Source organism: Stegostoma tigrinum, chromosome 38 (genome assembly GCF_030684315.1).
Source record: "Stegostoma tigrinum isolate sSteTig4 chromosome 38, sSteTig4.hap1, whole genome shotgun sequence".
Lineage (NCBI taxonomy): Eukaryota > Metazoa > Chordata > Chondrichthyes > Orectolobiformes > Stegostomatidae > Stegostoma > Stegostoma tigrinum.
The window spans coordinates 4705081-4725938 of record NC_081391.1 but is presented as its reverse complement, the minus strand read 5'-3'; the positions used below and the strand labels follow the sequence as shown (position 1 = coordinate 4725938).

The following is a 20858-nucleotide window of genomic DNA, read 5'->3' as shown; positions in this document are numbered from 1 at the left end:
TACTTCCTCTTACTTGCTCATTGCCTCCCCAGTGAATTCTAACAGATTTGTCAGGCGTGACCTCCCTTTGATGAAGGCATGCTGACTCAGCCCTATTTTACAATGCACTTTCAAGTACTCAGCAATCTCATTTTTAACAATTATCTGTAAAATCTTACCAAAGACTGAGGTCAGTCAAACTGGCCTATGATTTCCTACATTCTGCTTTCTTTCCTTCTTAGACAGGGGTGTTACATTAGCTATTTTCCAGTCCTCTGGGACCCTCCCTAACTCCCGTGATTCCTGAGAGACTACCACCAATGCCTGAACAATCTCCTCAACCATCTCTTTCAGAGCTGCGGGGTGTAGTTAGTCCAGTTCAGGCGATTTATCCACCTTCAGACAATTCAGTTTCTCCTGAACCTTGTCCTTAGCGATAGCCACTACACTCACCTCTGTCGAAGCTCTGGCTTGCTATGGGTGTCTTCCACCGTAAAGAATGATGCAAAGTATTTATTCAACATCTCCACAATTTTTTTGTTCCCCATTCCAACTTCTCCAGCCTTATTTTCCTGCAGTCTAATGGCCACTGAACCCTATCTTTTACCTTTCATATATCTACAAAAACTCTTGCAATCTTCTTCTATATTAATAGCTAGCTTACCCTCATATTACATCTTTTACCCCGTTACTGCTTGTCTCATTGTTCTTTGCTAGTTTCAAAGACTAATCTCTGGCTTCGCACTAATCTTCACCATATTGGCTCATGTGCTCATTCAAGAATGCCTCTGTGCTCATTCAAACACAGATGTTGGTGAATGACTAATTTCAAAGAGAGAGTCTAGAAACAGAAATTATACTTCTTTAATCAAACCATGAGGGTAGGTTTTCATATTATGGAAGAGGTGCGAAACACGTAGATTTGTAGAATCAACAAGGATTACATAAAGGAAAGAAATGGGTGAAGAGATCGACAAAACCCAAGACATATTCGGGGTCACTGGAATTAGCGTTCGGGTCACTATTAATGGCTTAATTTGGCCCAGATTATCTTTTTATTAAATAGTTTTTTCCCGAAACCAAGATTGAACCATTTGTATCCTCAAAACACTCTCGTAAGTTTTGTCAAACACCACTTCCTATACTTCAAAATGAAAATGAAGTACTAAAAAGCAGCTAAGAATAATGTTTAAGATTTTAAATCAGATGAAACTAGTTCTCACTGCTGTGTGGTAACTCAGGGTGAAATGGGACTAATCAGAGACTTTGAAAATTTTCCTCAGAAATGTCAATGACATCAGAGCGCTCATATAGTTGGAAAGTTAAACTGAAGTTTCCTGCGATGGCCACAGGCACCTTAGTCATCACCTGTCAGCAAATCTATCTTAATTGGCTAACAGGCAGCAGTGCCATTCGTGAGGTTGCATGCAATCAGCCTTGGCTTAGTGGGGGTGCTCTCATCCCAGCACTGTCAGCTGTGTGCTCTTATGGATGAGATGTGAAACCAAGATCCTGCCTTCTCTCCGCTGCACGTCAAATATTCCGGAGTCCTAGCCATTATACAATAAACATCACTAAAACAAATTAACTGGTTATTGTCAGAGTGCTGTTTGGGGAAGCCAGCAAATTGGCTGCATATTTTTATATTACAACAGTCACTGTGGATTGAGTCTTATTTTCTTTTGGCTAAGTGTGAGTTACATCATGCCAGGAGAAAACAGCAACAGACAAGTTCGTGGTACCGTAGTTAGCTCTGCTGCACTGGAGAGGAGAAAGAAGTGTGGAAAAGCAATGGGCATGGAGGATTCAATTGTAAGGGGTAGAGAGAAACGTTTTTTGTGGCCACAAATGAGACTCCAGGATGGCATGTTGCCTCCCTCGTGCTAGGGTCAAGAATATCTCAGAGCTCCTACGTGACATCCTGGAGGGAAGGGTGAACAGCCAGTGGTGGTGATACATATTGGTACCAGTGACACAGGTCAAAAAACGGGATGAGGTCTTACAAGCATCATGAAGAGAGTTAGGAAGCAAACTGAAATGTCAGACTCAAAGGTAGGAGTCTCAGGATTACTGCCAATGCCATGTGTTAGTCACAGTAAAAACAGCATGATACATAGGACGAAGAAGTGACTGAAGAGATGGTGTGAGGGGGAGGGTTTCCAATTCATCAGCATTGAGACCTAGGGGAGATGGGACCAAGATTAACTGGACAGGTTACATCTGGGCAGGACCAGGACTGATGCCCTCGGAGGAGTATTTGCTAGAATGGTAGGGAAGGATTTAAACTAAATTGGCGGGGGAATAGGAACCAATGCAAGAAGTCAGAAGAAGGAGAATCAAGGACAAACACAAAAGACAGAAAAAGGAATAACAGAAGTGAAAGGCAGAAGAGTCAAAGGCTCAAATCAAATAAGGCCATAGTAAAAAATAGTGGGAATACGACAAGGAATGTTAAAGAGACAAACTTTAAGGCTTTGTGCCCGAATACATGGAGCATTTGAAATAAAGTGGATAAATTATGATACAGTGGGATTACGACAGTAGGGCTACAGGGTGACCAGGGATGGTAAGTAAATATCCAGGGCTATTCAGTGTTCAGTATTTAGGAAGGATAGACAAAAAAGAAACAGCAGTGGATTTGCATTACTGTGGCGGCATGGGTGGCTCAGTGGTTAGCACTGCAGCCTCACAGCGCCAGGGACCTGGGTTCAATTCCCGCCTCAGGTAACTGTCTATGTGGAGTTTGCACATTCTCCCAGTGTCTGCGTGCGTTTCCTCTGGGTGCTCCAATTTTCTCCCACAGTCCAAAGATGTGCAGGTTAGGTGGATTGGCCATGCTAAATTGTCCATAGTGTTCAGGGGTGTGTGGGTTATAGGGGGATGGGTCTGGTTGGGATGCTTCAAGGGGCGGCGTGGACTTGTTGGGCCGAAGGGCCTGTTTCCACACTGTAGGGAATCTAATCTAATCTAATTACTGGTTGCATCACAACATTGAGCAAACTTATTTGCTTAGACAATATAGAGTTTGTGTTGGTAGAACTGAGAAATATCAGGGAGCAAAAACATTAGTGAGGGTGGTATATGGACCACCAATTGTGGTGGTGATATTGGAACAGCATTGAACAGGAAATTCAAGATACATGTGGTAAAAGGAACACTTGTAATTATGGGTGACTTTAATCTATATATAGATTGGACAAAGTAAATTAGTCACAATATCAAAGAGGAGGAATTCCTAGCGTGTACATGGGATGGTTTTCTGGACCAATATGTTGAGGACACAATGAGAGAACATGCATCCATGCATCTTAGACTGAGAAATATAGCTGGAGGAGTCTCCCTTGGGGATGAGTGATCACCATATGACAGAACTCTTCAAACTCGACACGAGGTAATTGATTTTAAGACTGGAATCCTGAATCTTAATAAGGGAAGCTACCATGGTATGAGGCATGAATTGGCTATGATGGGCTGGAAAATATTACTGAAAGGAATGTCAACGGGTAGGCAATGGCAGACATTCAAAGAGCAAGTGGGTGACCTACAAAAATTGTTCATTCCCATTTGGCACAAGAGTGCAAAAAACAGTGGCTTACAAGGGAAGTGAGACGCTAAAATGAGGCATACAAATTGGTAAGAAAGAAAACAATAAATTGAGGATTGGGAATAGTTTGGAACTCAACAAAGGAGGACCAAGGAATTGACTGTGAAAAAGGAAAAAACTTGGGGGCAGGGATACATAAGAACTGACTCTATAAGTTTCTATAGGTATGTAAAAAGAAGAAGATTAGTGAAAACTAATGTAGTTCCCTTACAGTCAGAAATGGGTGAATTCATAATGGGGAGTAATGAAATGGTTGATTAACTCAATTCATATTTCCCATTTGTCTTCACAAAAGAGAAAATGAATAATGTACCAGAAATGGTGGGGAACACTGGTTTAGTGAGAGGGAGGAACTGAAGCAAATCTGTCTTAACAGGTAAATGGTATTGGGGAAATTGATGGGATTAAAGTCTGATAAATTCCCAGGGTTTAATAATCTTCATCCCAGAGTAGTGAAGGAAGTGGCTTTAGAAATAGTGGATGCATTAGTGGTTATCTTGTAAAATTCTTTAGACTCTAAAACAGTTCCAACAGATTGGAGAGTAGCTAATGTAACCCCATTATTTAAAAATGGAGGAAGAGAGAAAACAAAGAATTATAAACCAGTGAATAAAAACTGAAAGAACTGCAGAAGTAGGAAATCAGAAATAAAAACAATTTGCTGGAAAAACTCAGCAGGTCTGGCAACATCTGTGGAGAGAAATCAGATGTTTCAGGTCCAACAACCGTTCCTCAGAACTGATGGTAGCTATGAAAAGGCTGGTTTTTATGCAGAAGATAGGGTGAGAGGAGGAGGTAAAACGTAAATGACAGGTGGAGATGGAGCCCTAGAATATCATCACATTGTGAACCCTTAATGAAAGTATTATCAGTTAGGTTACTTTAGACCCACAGTGTGATCAAAAGCTGCCTCCCTCCATCCCTTGAGATAACAAGGTGTAGAGCTGGATGAACACAGCAGGCCAAGCAGCATCAGAGGAGCAGTAAGGCTGATGTTTTGGCCCTAGACCCTTCTTAAGAAAATTTTTTTTTGTCTCTGAAGAAGGGTCTAGGCCCGAAACGTCAGCCTTACTGCTCCTCTGATGCTGCTTGGCCTGCTGTGTTCATCCAGCTCTACACCTTGTTATCTCAGATTGTCCAGCATCTGCAGTTCCTGCTATCTCCCTCCATCCCTTAATGTTGAGAGTACTGGATCTGTAACACCCTGCTCTTACCAGAAATGGTGGCATCAGCTTCCTCAGATAACAGTCGGTCCTTGTCTTGCTGGACCTTGTCTAACTCCCGTTTATGTTGCCGTTGAAGTTCCTCCATTGCTTTCCGATGGGACTCCTCCATCTCCCTGAAGTTACGCTCACAGGTTTCCTGAAATTGAAGATACTAGAGGGATGAGAGCCAAATATTTTGCGGGCTAGGCAAAATAATCTCAGTACCATTTGGTTAAGTGATAGGAGAAAGATGCACAGGGGCCTTTCATGTCCTGGAGTATAGAAAATTGAGGGGTTGATAATTCAAGGATTGATAGGATAGAGAGAAATTTCTTTGGCCGGGCGAGGGGAAGGATTGTGAGTCTTGAACAATAGAGGGCGTAATATTGAAATTCAAGCTAAGCTAATCAGGGACAATGTTGGAAGCACTTTAAGCACTTTTTTCACTCAATTGGGAGTAGAAATCTGGGACTCCTAGTGGCAGAAACACTTTTGAGGCAGGGAGGCGAAACCTAAAACATGACAACAGGGATCGGTAGACTTTAGCTCAAAAAGAGCTTTCAATGTGCAGAACCAAGCTGGATAAATGGAGTTAACGTACACAGGAGCCAGATAGTTGAATGTGGTAGGACAGGACCTGGTAGATGAATGGTCTCCTCCAGTTCCTATGACTGATTCCCAGTGAACCTCCTGGAAGAAGCGGCATGAGGCCATAAGATACCAGAAGCCAGTTTGTGTTACTCGCAGAATATGCCACCAAGCAGCTTGGAACACTACAAAGGCAACTTTTATTTTGAAACAGCATTTTACTACATGTAAGTGAACATTCCAAGGAGCTTTACTGGGGCATTATAAAACAAAATGTGATACTGAGACACATAAAGGGATAGTGGATCAGACAACCAAAAGTTCCATCAAAAAGTTAGGTTTCAGTGAGTGTGTTGAAGGAGGAAAGAGAAGTTTTAGCATTGGAGAGATTTAGGAAGAGGACTCCAGGCCTTGGGGCCCTCTTGCTCCTTGCAAGATTCCATCTCTCTGCTGGCCTGATCCAACTTACGTTCAGGGAGGAGATCTAAAATTTGAGAAAGAGTAACTTTTTTGATTCTTAAAATCAGCTTGTAAATTTCCCGGGTATACAGATTTAAAGCAATAATCCAGGATTCCCAGGCAGACGGTAATGCATTTGGAATCAAATTCCAGAATGATTAAAATCAAGAGTTTCTTAACCTGCCAAAAATAGATGACAGATATCCTAGAGAGTTTTGGGGCTGAAAGAGATGGGGAGGGGTGAGAAAGGAGGGATTTGAAAACAAGGTTGAAAATTTTTAAATCTAGATTTTGCTTGATTCGGAGCTACTATAGTTCAGTGAATGCAAGGGGTGATAGGGAAATGGGACAAATCACAAGTTAAGATATAGACAGCAGAATTGTGCATGACTTCACATCTACAGAGGATAGAATATGGGACAGCATTCAGGGTGCACTGGATTCCAGCACAACACAGAAACAAACCATTTGGCCCACCTGTCTGTACTGGCTCTTTGAAAGAATTATCTAATCATCCTTGCTCTTGTGAACTGAACTGATAGGATTAAAAATGCTGAACAAGATCTCAGTATCAACCAGTTTTTGCCCGTGTTGTTCCTCTCCTGCAGGAAGACAGCCAAACAACCTTTCCTGGTGTCAGGTAAGCTCCCTACCTGAGAGATGAAGCCTTTTGGAATCTGTGTTCTTAGTCCCTCGATGGAGTTTACTTGTCCTTGGAGCCGAGTCCTTTGCTCCTGGAAAGATTCCAGCTCCCTCCTGGCCTGATCCAGCTGTACGTTCAGGGAGGAGATCTGAAAGTTGAGCAACAGGAAATTCTTTTGATCCTTAAAAACAGCTTGCACATTTCCCAGGCCTACAGATTTACAGCAATAATCCAGGATTCCCAGGTAGATGTAATGTATTGGGAATCACATTCCAAAACCAAAATCTATAGATTATCACAGGAGTAAAATGTACCTCCTTTTGTTTATAGTTCTGCAATTTCCAAGAACCATATTTCACTTCTTTACCCACTCCATTACTAACTCCCTTTTTTGTTTCTCCCACCATATTCATCGAAACCCTACAGTGCAGAAACAAGCACTAACCACAGAGCCACCATGCTGCTGTTCCTGTTTATATTTAATCACTTTTTCCTTAGAGTTTATTATCGACCTTTCCCTTAGTTCTTTGTACTTGTACTTCCCCAAAACACCTCTCTATGGCACAATATTTATTCAAAATGGTTAAATCTTTAATCTCTCCTGATTGTTGCAGGAGGTGATCAACCAGGAAATGCAAACACTGAAAAGAGTTCTAATGTCAAGGGCAGAGGAGAGGGAGAGGGGATCGATGCATATGGAGAGGGAGAGGGGTCAGTGCCTGTGGGGGTAAGCGGGATCAGTGCGTGTTGGGGGGAGAGGAAAATGAATGCGTGTGGGTGGAAGGGGTTGGTGCAGGTCATGGGTGTGTGTCAGTACATTTGGATGTGACTGGTCAGTATAAATTGGGGGAGGGATGTCAATGCAACTGGAAGCAAGAAGTGGGGGTAGGGGCCAGTGCATATTGGGGGAAGGGGGTCAGTGCATGTGGGGATAGGTGTCAGTACATGGAGACAGGGTGTCAGTGTGTGTGGAGTAGGGCATCACTGCATGTAGAAGAGAGAGAGTCAGTACATGTGGGGGAAGGGTCAGTCCATGCAGAGGAGAGGGTGTCAGTGTGTATAGGGGGAGGTGATCAGTGCCTGTGGGGACGGAATCAGTGCATGTGGGTACAAGGCTCAGTGCAGGTGGGGGCAGGTGGACTGTGCATGTTGGGGGAGGAGGTCAGTGCATGCAGTGGAAGATGTCAGTGCAGGTACGGGGAGGTGGTCTGTGCATGTGGGGGAGGGGGTCAGTGCATGTGAGGGAGACATCAGTGCATGCATGGGGAGGGAGTCACTGCGCGTAGGTGAAGGGGTCAGTATATATATAGGAGAGGGGATCAGTGCATGGGGCAGCGGGTCAGGGTATTTGGGGGGTGTTGGTCAGTGCATGTGTGGGGTGGAGGTCGGTGCATGTGAGAGGAGAGGGTCAATGTGTGTGAGGGGAGGGGGTGGAATCAATGCATGTAGGTGGAAGGGATCAGGGCGGCTTGGGGGAGTGTGCATCACTGCATTTTAATGTGAGGGGTCAGTGAATATTGGGGGAGAGATGTCAAAGTATCAGGAAGAAAAGGGGCCACTGCATGTTGAGGGAGGGTGTCACTGCATGTTGGGGGAGGTGATCAATGTGTGGGGAGAGGCTCAGTGCATGTGGGGGGAGGAGAGTGCGTGTGTGGAGGGTGGTCAGTGCATATGGCTGTTAGGAGAGCAGGTCAGTGCATGTTGGGGAGGGAGTCTGTGCGGTGGGTGGTGGGGAACAGTGTGTATTGGGCGGGTAGATGGAATGGGTTGGTGCGGGTCAAGGGAGTACGTGTCAGTACATTTGAATGTGAGGGTCAGTCCATACTGTGGGAGGGGTGTCAATGCATCTGGAAGGTAGAGGGAGAGTGCAAGTTGGGGGAGGGGTTTAGTGCATGTAGGGGTAGGGCGTCAGTGCATGTGGGTTAGGGAGTTCTGCTTGTAGCGGAGAGCAGGTCAGCGCATGTAGGGAGTGGAGCCAGTGCATGTGGGGACATGGGGACCAGTGTGTGTTGGCGGAGGGGGTCAGTACGTGTTGGGGCAGGGTGCCAGTGCATGTGAGGAGAGGGAGAGGGGTCAGTGCTTGTGGAGGGAGGAGTTGTGGGTGGAGGGGGTGAGTGTCATGCACATGGCTTTAGCGGGAGGCAGTCACTATGTGTGGGTTGAGGGGGTCAGTGCATGTTGAGAGGGGATCAGTGCACGGGCGGGGAGAGAGTAAGTGCATGTGGGGGAGGGGTCAGTGCATGTTACCTTTGGGGGAGTGGGTGCCAGTGCATGTTGAGGGGGTGGTTTCAGTGTCTCTGGGAGAAGTGGCAGGGTGTATCAACATCTGTGGAGAAAAGTGTGTGAGTGCATAGGAGCAAGTGTTGGTGGGTGTGGTGGGAGGGCAGCAGTTGTCAGTCTATGTAGGCGGCAAGGTATCAATGCTAGGGGGGAATGATAGGGATTAGTGCATGTGGGGACTGTACCAGGGCAGTGGCAGTGCATGTGGGGTTGTGCGAGGAAAGGTTACTGTACTGTGAGGGAGGACATCAGTGCATATGAGAAATAGGGGTGAAAAGGAATGTGGGGAAGGAGATTCAGTGCATGTGGGGAAGGGGTGACAGGGCGTATGAAGGGAGTGGTTTCAGTGTGTGGGTTTTGGGTGAGATGGGTCAGTGCATATGGGCAGAGAATTTGTCAGTGTATATTCTAGGATGGGGGTGTTTAATGGTGGGAACAGGAGGTGTTATCAGTGCATGGGGAGCAATTAACGGTCAGTGCATTGGGGAGTGGGAGTTTGACACTGCACGTGGAGGGAGGAGGAGCTGGGTCTGTGCATGTGTGGGAACTGTGTCAGTTCATATGGGGACCATGGGAGGGGGTGTGCATATGTGAGGGTAGGGGAAGTATATGCCAGTGTATTGTGACGGCAAGGTCTTATGCCATATGAGGAGTATGGATGTCAGAGAATGTGCAGAAGAGGTGTAGTGCATAGGAGTGGTGGGGCGGGGTCCGGAATTGTGAGGGGAGAGCATCAGTGCATACAGGGGGGCAGGGATGTCAGTGCATGTGGAGGGGAGTGGATTCAGTGCATATGGGTCGACTGTGAGGATGTTTCAGTGCAATGAGGGGAGGAAGATCAGTAAATGTGTTGGGGAGTTCAGGGTGTGAGGTGGAGGTGGAGGGCGTCAGTGGAAGAGGGGCTTTATTAGATGTGGAGATAGAGGAAGGATGAGTCAGTGCATGTGAGTGGAGCGGGAGGGGGGTCAGTGCATGTGGGAGCTCAGTGTGAGTGTGGAAGGGGGAGGGCGTATCAGTGCATGTGGGAGCTCAGTGTGAGTGTGGAAGGGGGAGGGCGTATCAGTGCATGTGTGTCTTTAAGAAGTGAAAGTGCGGGGACACAAATCGAACCCCCACTCTCAATGTTGGATGGTTTGTTTTGTGAAGCACTTCAGGACAAGCAGATTCACATCCAATTTGCAGCAAGGAAAGTGGTCGATGATTTATCCCCACATTCAGAACAATAACAATATTCGATTTACGTACAAAAACCGAAATTGCTGAAAAATTTAGCAGGTCTGATAGCATCTCTGGAGAGAAAGCAGAGCTAACGTTTTGGGACCAGTGACCCTTCTTCAGAACTGATTTTAGCTCAGCAAAGATTAGTATATATGCTGAAGGTGGGGTAGGGTGTGGGGAGGGGGTGGAGTAATAGGAAGTGGAGATGCCAGGGAGGGAGAAAATCACTTGCGCAGGAAAAGGAATAGGTAAAGGTCAGCCTGGGAGAATCAACAGCTGCTAACGGTGACCACTCTATTTACATAATGCCTTTCACGTAATGAAACAGGAACATTCTAAAACAAAAATATGACACTGCACCAAGTGGGAAGCTATTAGGTGTTATGACCTATAAAGCTTGTTCAAAAAGGTAAATTTAATGGGAAACTGAGGCAGAAAAGTGGAAGGGTCATTGGAGCAAATTCCAGAGCTCAGGTTCTGGGCAAGTGAAGGCGAATGTGGAACGATTAAACTTAGAAATGCTCATGAAGCCAGAATTAGAGTAGCACAGAGATCTCAAGAGTTGTGAGTTAGAATTACAAAGACGGGGAGGACTGAGGCTATAGAGCAATTTGAAAATGAGGATAAAAGTGTTAAAGCTGAGGCAGTGCTTTGACTGGCAAGCAAAGGGCTAATAGGGGAACAGGACTTGCAATGAGTTATGATAGAGCCAGCAGAGTTTTGGATGAGATAAAGAGAGAGGGTGGCATGATGGAGTTCAGCCAGGATGCAACAGCAAAGTCAAGTGTGGAGGTAATGCAGGCATGGGTGAGGTCAGGTGATGTTATGAAATAGGTGGCCTAAGTGACCTCACAGGCGTAAGGTAAGAAGATCATTTTCGGATCAAATGCTCCACAAAGGCTGCCAACAGATTGGCATAATTTTGGACAGCTGACAGGATGGGATGAAACCGGAAGCTAAGGAAAGGTAGCTCACAGCAAGAACCAAAAACGGCTTTGGTCTTCTTGATATTTAACTGGAAGAAATTTCTGCAGTGATTCAGGATCAGGTAAGCACCCTGATAATTTAGCAGTACTGGAGGCAATCCGCTGTGCTCTTGGATGATGTGACTGTGGAGCAGCTTGGGGCTGGAGGATGGAAGACTGGTGCAGAAGTAGGAAGAGAAGATATTACAGTCCCATCCACAAGGCATTGGAGGAGAGTGGTGTGCTCCACCATGTCAAAGATCAAGATGGGGGGATTGCGGGGGAGAATGTATTTTTGTTAAAGTCATGTAGAATGTCATTTGTGAGTTTGAAAACTGGCCTTTCAGTTCTGCATCTGGGGCAGACATCTGATTCAAGGACTCTGCCAGTTAACGTACGGGATATCTGGGCCTTCTGAACTTGTAGGGATAACAAGATGAAAACACAGTCAGACTGTGAGGTATCTAGGGCATGGGTATGATCTTCCCTTATAACAAGAATGATACTTGCTCATGCTGAGAACTCAACTGTCTTCTAACATGAGGAGACTTTTGTGCTACATCTACCACACAGTTCTAGCTGACAAAAAAAAATCAAAAACATGCCGGGATCTTTGGTTAGCCTAAATTCTCAGTTAGTAGTCTGAATTTGCAACTCGGCTCCTACGCAGTAGTTGAGGTGATAAGCATTGATATGTGTAAGTGTAAGTTAGATAACAAAGGGAGAGAGGAATGGAAGAATGCACTGAAAGGTTGTGATGGCAAAGAGTGGAAGATTCTTGTCTGCTGCATAAACAAAATGGGCTGAATGGCTTGGGTCATGTGCTATCAATTCTATGTTGGTCCCACCCTGCAATTTCAATTATTACCTCCTTCTTCAGTCGCTCGGTGACCCCGTTGTCATTGACACCAGGATTGGGAGATTGCAAAGGCATGATAGGGACCTGCTTATGGTCCCGCAACGGAATACGTTCGAGCTCCTGCCATTTCACCTCAATGTCCTTGCTGAGGGCCTCAGAGATTTGGACAAGAGGGGAGTTCCATTCTGCCTCCTTCCTTGGGCAGTCATTCAGGTTTGTGGACTCGAACCACCTGCTACGTTCAGCGATCCGTTGGGCCTGTTCGCGGGTCAGCTCCTCTGCCTTGGCAGGTGACTGCACAGGCTCCAACTCTACACTCTCGACTGGTGGGAGGAGCTGCTCATGGCCCTCTGGCCTGCGGGTGCTCCGCGGGACCTCCAGCCGTGTCCTGTCAGCTGTGACCGCTGTTTCCTGTCTTGCTGCATTCCTTCGTGCTATAGTGTCACGGAAAGTATTTTCCTTGTTACTGTCTGTTAAACTAGAATACAAAAAAAGAGATTATTGAAACGAGTCACCATCACTGAACACAATTGATATTTATAAAGCATTGTTGAAATAATAAAATATCTCCAGGAGCTTTACAGCAGTGTAGATCAAACACAACTTGATATCAAGCTATATAACGAGATATCACAGCAGATAAAAATTGCTTGATGAAGGAGATAGGTTTTAAGGATCATCTTGAAGAAGTGGCAGGTGGGAAGGTTCAGAGAACAAATTCCCTGTTCAACGTCATGTTAGCTAAAGGTTCGAGTGCCAGTTGTGGAGCGATAAAAATCAGCAACACATCAGGGACATAACTTGAGCATAGCTGGGCTGGAGAAGGCTACAGAAATAGGTAGGGGCAGGCCACAAGTTGGGCAGATTTAAATACAAGCACAAGGTTTTATATCAGTGTTAATGGGAACTGCAGATGCTGGAGAATCCAAGATAATAAAATGTGAGGCTGGATGAACACAGCGGGCCAAGCAGCATCTCAGGAGCACAAAAGCTGACGTTTCAGGCCTAGACACTTTATCAGAGAGGAGGATGGGGTGAGGGTTCTGGAATAAATAGGGAGAGAGGGGGAGGCAGACCGAAGATGGAGAGAAAAGAAGATAGGTGGAGAGGACAGTATAGGTGGGGAAGTAGGGAGGGGATAGGTCAGTCCAGGGAAGACGGACAGGTCAAGGAGGTGGGATGAGGTTAGTACGTAGGAGATGGAGGTGCGGCTTGGGGTGGGAGGAAGGGATGGGTGAGAGGAAGAACAGGTTAGGGAGGCAGAGACAGGTTGGACTGGTTTTGGGATGCAGTGGGTGGAGGGGAAGAGCTGGGCTAGTTGTGTGGCGCAGTGGGGGGAGGGGACGAACTGGGCTGGTTTTGGGATGCAGTGGGTGGAAGGGGAGATCTTGAAGCTTGTGAAGTCCACATTGATACCATTGGGCTGCAGGGTTCCCAAGCGGAAAATGAATAGCTGTTCCTGCAACCTTCGAGTGGCATCATTGTGACACTGCAGGAGGCCCATGATGGACATGTCATCTAAAGAATGGGAGGGGGAGTGGAAATGGTTTGCGACTGGGAGGTGCAGTTGCTTATTGCGAACCGAGCAGAGGTGATCTGCAAAGCGGTCCCCAAGCCTCCGCTTGGTTTCCCCAATGTAGAGGAAGCCACACCGGGTACAATGGATGCAGTATACCACATTGGCAGATGTGCAGGTGAACCTCTGCTTAATATGGAAAGTCATCGTGGGGCCTGGGATAGGGGTGAGGGAGGAGGTGTGGGGGCAAGTGTAGCATTTCCTGCGGTTGCAGGGGAAGGTGCTGGGTGTGGTGGGATTGGACGGCAGTGTGGAGCGAACAAGGGAGTCATGGAGAGAGTGGTCTCTCCAGAAAGCAGACAAGGGTGGGGATGGAAAAATGTCTTGGGTGGTGGGGTCGGATTGTAGATGGCGGAAGTGTCGGAGGATGATGCGTTGTATCCGGAGGGTGGTGGGGTGGTGTGTGAGAACGAGGGGGATCCTCTTTGGGCGGTTGTGGCGGGGGCGGGGTGTGAGGGATGTGTTGCGGGAAATGCAGGAGATGCGGTCAAGGGCGTTCTCGACCACTGTGGGGGAAAAGTTGCGGTCCTTGAAGAACTTGGATATCTGGGATGTGCAGGAGTGGAATGCCTCATCGTGGGAGCAGATGCGGCGGAGGCGGAGGAATTGGGAGTAGGGGATGGAATTTTTGCAGGAGGGTGGGTGGGAGGAGGTGTATTCTAGGTAGCTGTGGGAGTCGGTAGGCTTGAAATGGACATCAGTTACAAGCTGGTTGCCTGAGATGGAGACTGAGAGGTCCAGGAAGGTGAGGGATGTGCTGGAGATGGCCCAGGTGAACTGAAGGTTGGGGTGGAAGGTGTTGGTGAAGTGGATGAACTGTTCGAGCTCCTCTGGGGAACAAGAGGCGGCGCCGATACAGTCATCAATTTAACGGAGGAAGAGGTGGGGTTTGGGGCCTGTGTAGGTGCGGAAGAGGGACTTATATCAGGCTGATTGGGTACGGTCAGTACCTTGCTTATTGTGAACAGCTAAGGGACATGGTCTACCATTCTTTGGAATGTATTCCCTATATACCTGGGATCACATTGGTACCGAAATTCACATCACTCATTTGTGATAGGCAAACATCTTTTCCACACTGGTCCTAATCAGCTTACGCTTTTAAAACTTGTAACACAGTGTCTAACATTAGATGTGATGCTTCAAATGGATGACATTTGCTGGAAAGTCCTAAATGTGCAATTATTTAACACCTAATTTAGGATTGTCAGACTCGCAGTGTGGCACACATGATATCTGGATATATTATTACACAGGGCCCTGGTTCTTTGCAGACAGAAGGGACACAGACTGTGCCTGTTTCACATCAGCAAAATAGGTGACAGCCATTCGCTGATTCATTTCTCAGGACAATGCCCTGACCAAGGAAAATCAACGTATCTAGTTTAAAAAATAAACAAGGCCAAGCTGTTGACTGTCAATCAGCATTAAAAGGTGCATTCTCCCTTGTGGAACATTGTGCAATCATTGGTGAATACCTTACTTCTGACTTTCTGATGGCAGGAATGTCAATAATGAAGCAGCTAAAGATTGTTGTGCCTAGAACACTGCCCTTAGAACTCCTGCAGAGATATCCTGGAGCTCAGAGGGCTGACCTCTAACAACCAAAGCCGTATTCTGATGTGCCAGGTACGACTCCAATCAGTGGAAAGCTTTCCCCCGATTCCAGTTTTGCTAGGGCTCCTTGATCTTGTACTTGGTCGAATGCAGCCTTCATGCTGAGGGCTGTCACTCTCACCTTACTTCTGGAATTCAATGTCAGTGAGCAGGTTATTGCTAAGCAAGTGCTGCTTGATAGCACTATTGATAACCCGTTACATCGCTTGACCGATGATTTAGAGTAGACTGATAGGGTGGTAGTTGGCCTGTTGGTTTTGTCCTACTTTGTGTATATAGTACATACCTGGATAATTTTCCACATTTCCAGGTAGATGCCAGTGACGTAGCTGTAGGAACAGCTTGGCTATGGGTGTAAGAAGTTCAAGGGCAGGAGTTTTCAGTACAATTGCCAGAATGTTTTGAGGATCATGGCCTTTGCACTATCTAGTGCCTCCAACCATTTCTTAATATCATGATGATTAAATTGAATTGGCTTAAGACCGTTACTGGTGATGCTGGGACCCAGTGGAGTTTGTACTGCCTTCAGCTACATGATTGTTGATCTTCTACCTCAACATCAATTTCCTGTATTATCCCCACAGTCCTTAACATCACAGAATCTCAGAACTGTTACTGTGGAGTAAGCGGTTCAGCCCATGTTTGCACCACCAATTCATTTAGTGCCGTTCTCTTATCTTCTCCACATTACCCTGCACATTCTTCCATTTCAGATCAGCCTAACTTCGTTTTGACTGCTTCTCCACCACTTAGGCATGCATTCTTTCATGATCTAGAAAACTATCAATTTCTGATTTGAATATAGAACATGAAGTCCAGGAACACACCCTTTGGCCCACCATGTCTCTACCAACCAATGATGCCATTCTAAAATAATCCCAACTTCTGGCACACGGTCTGAAACCCTGTCTTCCTTGCCTGTTCATGTTTTCTGTCTAAATGCCTCTTAAGCATTACTAACATATATGCTTCTACCACCACTCCATCAGTACCTTCCAGGCACTTACCACCTTGTGTTTAAAAAAAAACTTGCTTTGCACATTTCATTTAAACATTCTCCCTCTCACCTTAAACCTAAGTATGTCCCCTGGTGTTTAACTTTTCCATCTTGGAAAGCAGACTCCAACTATCCACCCTATTTATGCCTCTCATAATTTTATGTACTTCTGTCAGGTTGCCTCTCAGTTTTCAATGCTCTAGCAAAAACAACCCAAGTTTGTCCAACCTTTTATTATAGCTAATACACTCCAATCCATACAACATCTTGGTGAAACTCTTTTGCATCCTCTTTAAAGCTCCCACATTCTTTCTGTAGTGTGGTGATCAGAACTGCACACAATATTCCAAATGAAGTCTAACAAGTTTTACACAGCTACAACATGATTTGCCAACTTCTGTACTCAATGGCCTGACTGATGAAGGTGAGCATGCCGTAAGTTTTCTTTAGCACCTTATCCACTTGAATTGACACTTTCAAGGAATTATGGATTTGCACCCCAAGATCCTTCTGTGTATCAATGTTCCTTTACAGTACACTTCCCAATTGCATTTGGCCTCCCAATAGGCATTGGTCCACACTTGTCTGGATTAAATTCCATCTGCCACTTCTCTGCCCAACTTTCTGGCTTATCTATATCCTACTGCATCCTTTGACAACCTTCCTCACTATCCACAGCTACACCAATTGTCATGTTATCTGCAAAATTACTAATCAGACCACCTACTAGCAGGAGTCCCAGCAGTGATCTTTACAGAACACTACTGGTCTGCTCCACAAATACCCTCTGTCTTTTATGACCAAACTAACCTTGCATCCAACCTACCAACTCACCGTGTACCCAGTGTCCCTTAATCCTTTGGACCAGAGATCATGAGGAACCTTGTCAAATGTTTTTGTAAAATCTATGTACGCAACATCAACTGCTCTACCCTCATCAATAAACTTAATGACCAAGTTTACAAAGTCTTCCAGAGTAGAGAATTTTCAAGATTCACCAATCTCAGAGTGGGGAAATTCCCTCTCATCTCAGTCCTAAATGGCCTACTCCTGATTTTGAGATGTGTCCCCTTGTTCTAGACCCCCACCTCAGCTAAGGGAAACATTCTTCCAGTGAATGAAGGAGCCTGAGGAGCCACTTAAGAATTTTGACGCTTGTCAACTCTCATTCTTCTCTTTCTAGACTCTTTCCAGTTGTTGAAGGTTAGAGAAGTAGGGCAAGATTGTTAATGTCAGGTTAATTATGCAGTTAAGTGCCTTCATTTAAGATTAAGAAGATACAGATGGTGCCTAGTCATTGTTTGAGTACTTCTCATCCTTGGGGTAGAAGCAGTTGGAGTAATCAATAAACTCAATCCACAACGGAAATTGTCTTCGTTTTATGTCTTACCAACAGACTTGGATCCAGATTGAGACCACAGATGCAGCAATAAAATGTGAGATTAAAAAGTAGAGGGGCAAAATAATATGGAATATAACACAAAAACATTAAGAATAGATGAAGGAACTGCCTGCTTCACCCTTTAATGAAATCATGGTGGATCTTTCACCTGAACTATACTTTCCAGTTCTAATCTCACATGAAACAAAAACAGAAGTTGCTGGAAAAGCTCAGCAGTTCTGGCAGCATCTTTGAAGAGAAATCAAAGTTAACGTTTCGGGTCTGGTGACCCTTCCTCAGAACTGATGGTAGCCAGGTAAATGTTGGTTTATATGCAGATTGGGCAGGGGGAGGGGGTGGGTAAGTAAGGTGTAAATTATGGACAGGGATAGAGCCCAAAGAGAGAAAGAACAGTTGGACAGACAAAGGAGTCGATAACAATCTGGCTAGTCCCAGATCTCTTGCTCATTAAGTATCCAAAAGTCTACTAATCTCTGATTTGAATAAACTTGATAACTGCACAAGCACATCTGTGGTAGAGAATTCCAAAGATTCACAACCCTTGCAGTGAGTGAATGAATTTCTCATCACATAGTTAAGCTCACTATTTTCTTCTGTATCTGCGACCCCTAATTCTAGATTCCCCAGCCATGGAAACATCATCCCACTATTCACCTATTTAGAGAAGGGTGTGGTAGATAATGTCACTGGACAAGTAATCCAGAATTCCTGACTGATTTCTGGGGATTTGGGTTCAAATTGCACATGGCAGATGGTGACCTTATAACCACTGCTGATTGCCTAAATATCCAAGTGGTTCACGAATACCCTTCAAGGAAGAAAATCTGCATCCTCACTTAGTCTGGTCTTCATGTGATTTCAAACAAAACATGTGGTTGATGCTTAGCTGCTCTCTGAAATGGCCAAGCAAGCCACACAGTTCAAGGGCATTAAATATGGACAATAAATGCTGGTCTTGCCAGTGATATCCACATTCCTTGAACGAATTAAGAAGAGCCCTATCAAATCCCTTAAGAACTTAATGCATTTCAATTAGGATTACCTCTCATTCTTCTAGACTGCTCAATTTCTCCATAGTAGACGAGAACTAGGAATATCCTCCAAGGAGAGGATTTTTCCTTGGATAGAAACCAAAACTACACTCAGTACTTGATGTATGGTGTCACCAACACCTTGTATAATTGCAGTTAGGCTCCTGCTCATAAAAGGAACTGAGAACCAGATGGTACAGTTTTAAATTGTTTTGTACAGAAGCAAATGTAATGTAAGAAAAAAGGTTTTCATTCAGTGAGTAGTTAGGGTTTGGAATGCACTTCCTGGAAGGGTTGTGACAGTTTCCATTGAGACATTCAAAAGGGAATTGTATGCTTATTTACATAGAAACAATGTGCAGTATGATGACGAAAGGTAAGGGTTTGGCACGAGGTCAAAATATTTAGAAAGCCAGTGCAGACACAATGGTCCAAATGGCTTCTCCCTTTCTGTATTGTAACAATTCTGCAATTCCATGAGATAAGGATGGTTTCCCTAAAGAATACAAATGAACCAGATGGGCTATTATAATAATTAATGATAGTTATATGTTACTATTACTGAGAATATCAGATTTCATGAATATAATTTAAATTTATAAATGTGAATCCATTACTCTGGGGCAGTAGTCCAGTGGCACCGCCAATACACCAGTGTTTCACTTGGATAATGCTCCATTGATTATGAAGAGTATAAGAATTAGAAAGATAAACAGGGAAATGAAATAAAGTTGTATGCACAACCGACGCAGTCATTAGTTCCTGAAGTTACAGTGATGTATAAAATGACACCTGTTTTAATCCTGATCAGTGATAATGGGAACTGCAGATGCTGGAGAATCCAAGATAACAAAGTGTGGGGCTGGATGAACACAGCAGGCCAAGCAGCATTTAAGGAGCACAAAGCTGACGTTTCAGACCTAGGCCCTTCATCAGAAAAACGCTTCTGCAATCTATAATCCGACCCCACCACCCAAGACATTTTTCCATCCCCACCCTTGTCTGCCTTCCGGAGAGACCACTCTCTCCGTGACTCCCTTGTCCGCTCCACACTGCCCTCCAACCCCACCACACCCGACACCTTCCCCTGCAACTGCAGGAAGTGCTACACTTGTCCCCACACCTCCTCCCTCACCCCCATCCCAGGCCCCAAGATGACTTTCCATATTAAGCAGAGGTTCACCTGCACATCTGCTAATGTAGTATATTGTATCCACTGTACCCAGTGTGGCTCCCCTACATTGGGGAAACCAAGCAGAGGCTTGGGGACTGCATTGCAGAACACCTCCGCTTGGTTCGCAATAAACAACTGTACCTCCCAGTCGCGAACCATTTTAACTCCCCCTCCCATTCCTTAGATGACATGTCCATCCTGGGCCTCCTGCAATGCCACCATGATGCCACCCGAAGGTTGCAGGAACAGCAATTCATATTCCGCTTGGGAACCCTGCAGCCCAATGGTATCAATGTGGACTTCACAAGCTTCAAGATCTCCCCTTCCACCCACTGCATCGCAAAACCAGCCCAGCTCATCCCCGCCTCCCTAACCTGTTCTTCCTCTCTCCTATCCCCTCCTCCCACCTGAAGCCACAGCTCCATTTCCCACCTACTAACGCCATCCCGCCTCCTTGACCTGTCCATCCTCCCTGGACTGACCTATTCCCTCCCCACCTATACTCTCCCCTCCACCTATCTTCTCCTCTATCCATCTTTGGTCCGCCTACCCCTCTCTCCCTATTTATTTCAGAACCCTCACCCCATCCCCCTCTCTGATGGAGGGTCTAGGCCTGAAACATCAGCTTTTGTGCTCCTGAGGTGCTGCTTGGCCTGCTTTGTTCATCCAGCTTCACACTTTGTTATCCCACATTTTGTTATCTATTTTAAATCCTGTTGCTTTTTGCAAGGAGTGAAAAATCCTAAAAACACAACTTCCACTTTCAGGATGGTGATGGGTTAGGGGAGGAGAGGAAGGAGAAGAGTGAGTTCCTTGGCTAAGAATTTGAGTGAAAATGCTGAGAGTAGAAAAATGGAGACACAGCAATCTCTACCATCCAGTTTTTGTCTGGAGAAACCTCCCTTGTCCTCATGACAGGAATCTGAAGGAATCACCATGTATTGTCACCATCCTGCTCCAAGGAGGACTTAAGGATTGTCTCACTTCCTCCCTATTAGGAACTTACTGATTTCCTCCCTGAGACATCTCACTCTCCCCTGACCCAGGAAACATCAATCCTGCTTTTGAAGAATGGGTTAGTAATCGAGTCACAAAGCATAGAAACAGGTCCTTTGGCCAACCATGTCTATGCTGAACAAAACCAAGCCACATTAATGCCATTTACCTGCAATTGGTCCATAGCCTACTCTGCCTTAGCATTTCAAGTGCTTATCCGGATGCTTCCTAAATTTTGCAAAAATACCTACCCCATCCCACCCTA

At 45.4% G+C, this 20858-nt stretch overlaps 1 protein-coding gene across 6 annotated transcripts in view; it reads right to left on the bottom strand.

The window, feature by feature from the left end:
* Window positions 1–20858, bottom strand: part of triobpb (TRIO and F-actin binding protein b) — a 285020-nt gene that overhangs the window by 37862 nt on the left and 226300 nt on the right. For all 6 annotated transcript variants that reach the window (XM_059640825.1, XM_059640826.1, XM_059640828.1 and 3 more), the window contains 3 exons: window positions 11810–12278; window positions 6489–6626; window positions 4798–4945 (listed from right to left, as the gene is read on the bottom strand). In XM_059640825.1, the coding sequence (XP_059496808.1) occupies window positions 4798–4945; window positions 6489–6626; window positions 11810–12278 (755 nt within the window). The remainder of the gene's footprint in view (window positions 1–4797; window positions 4946–6488; window positions 6627–11809; window positions 12279–20858) is intronic.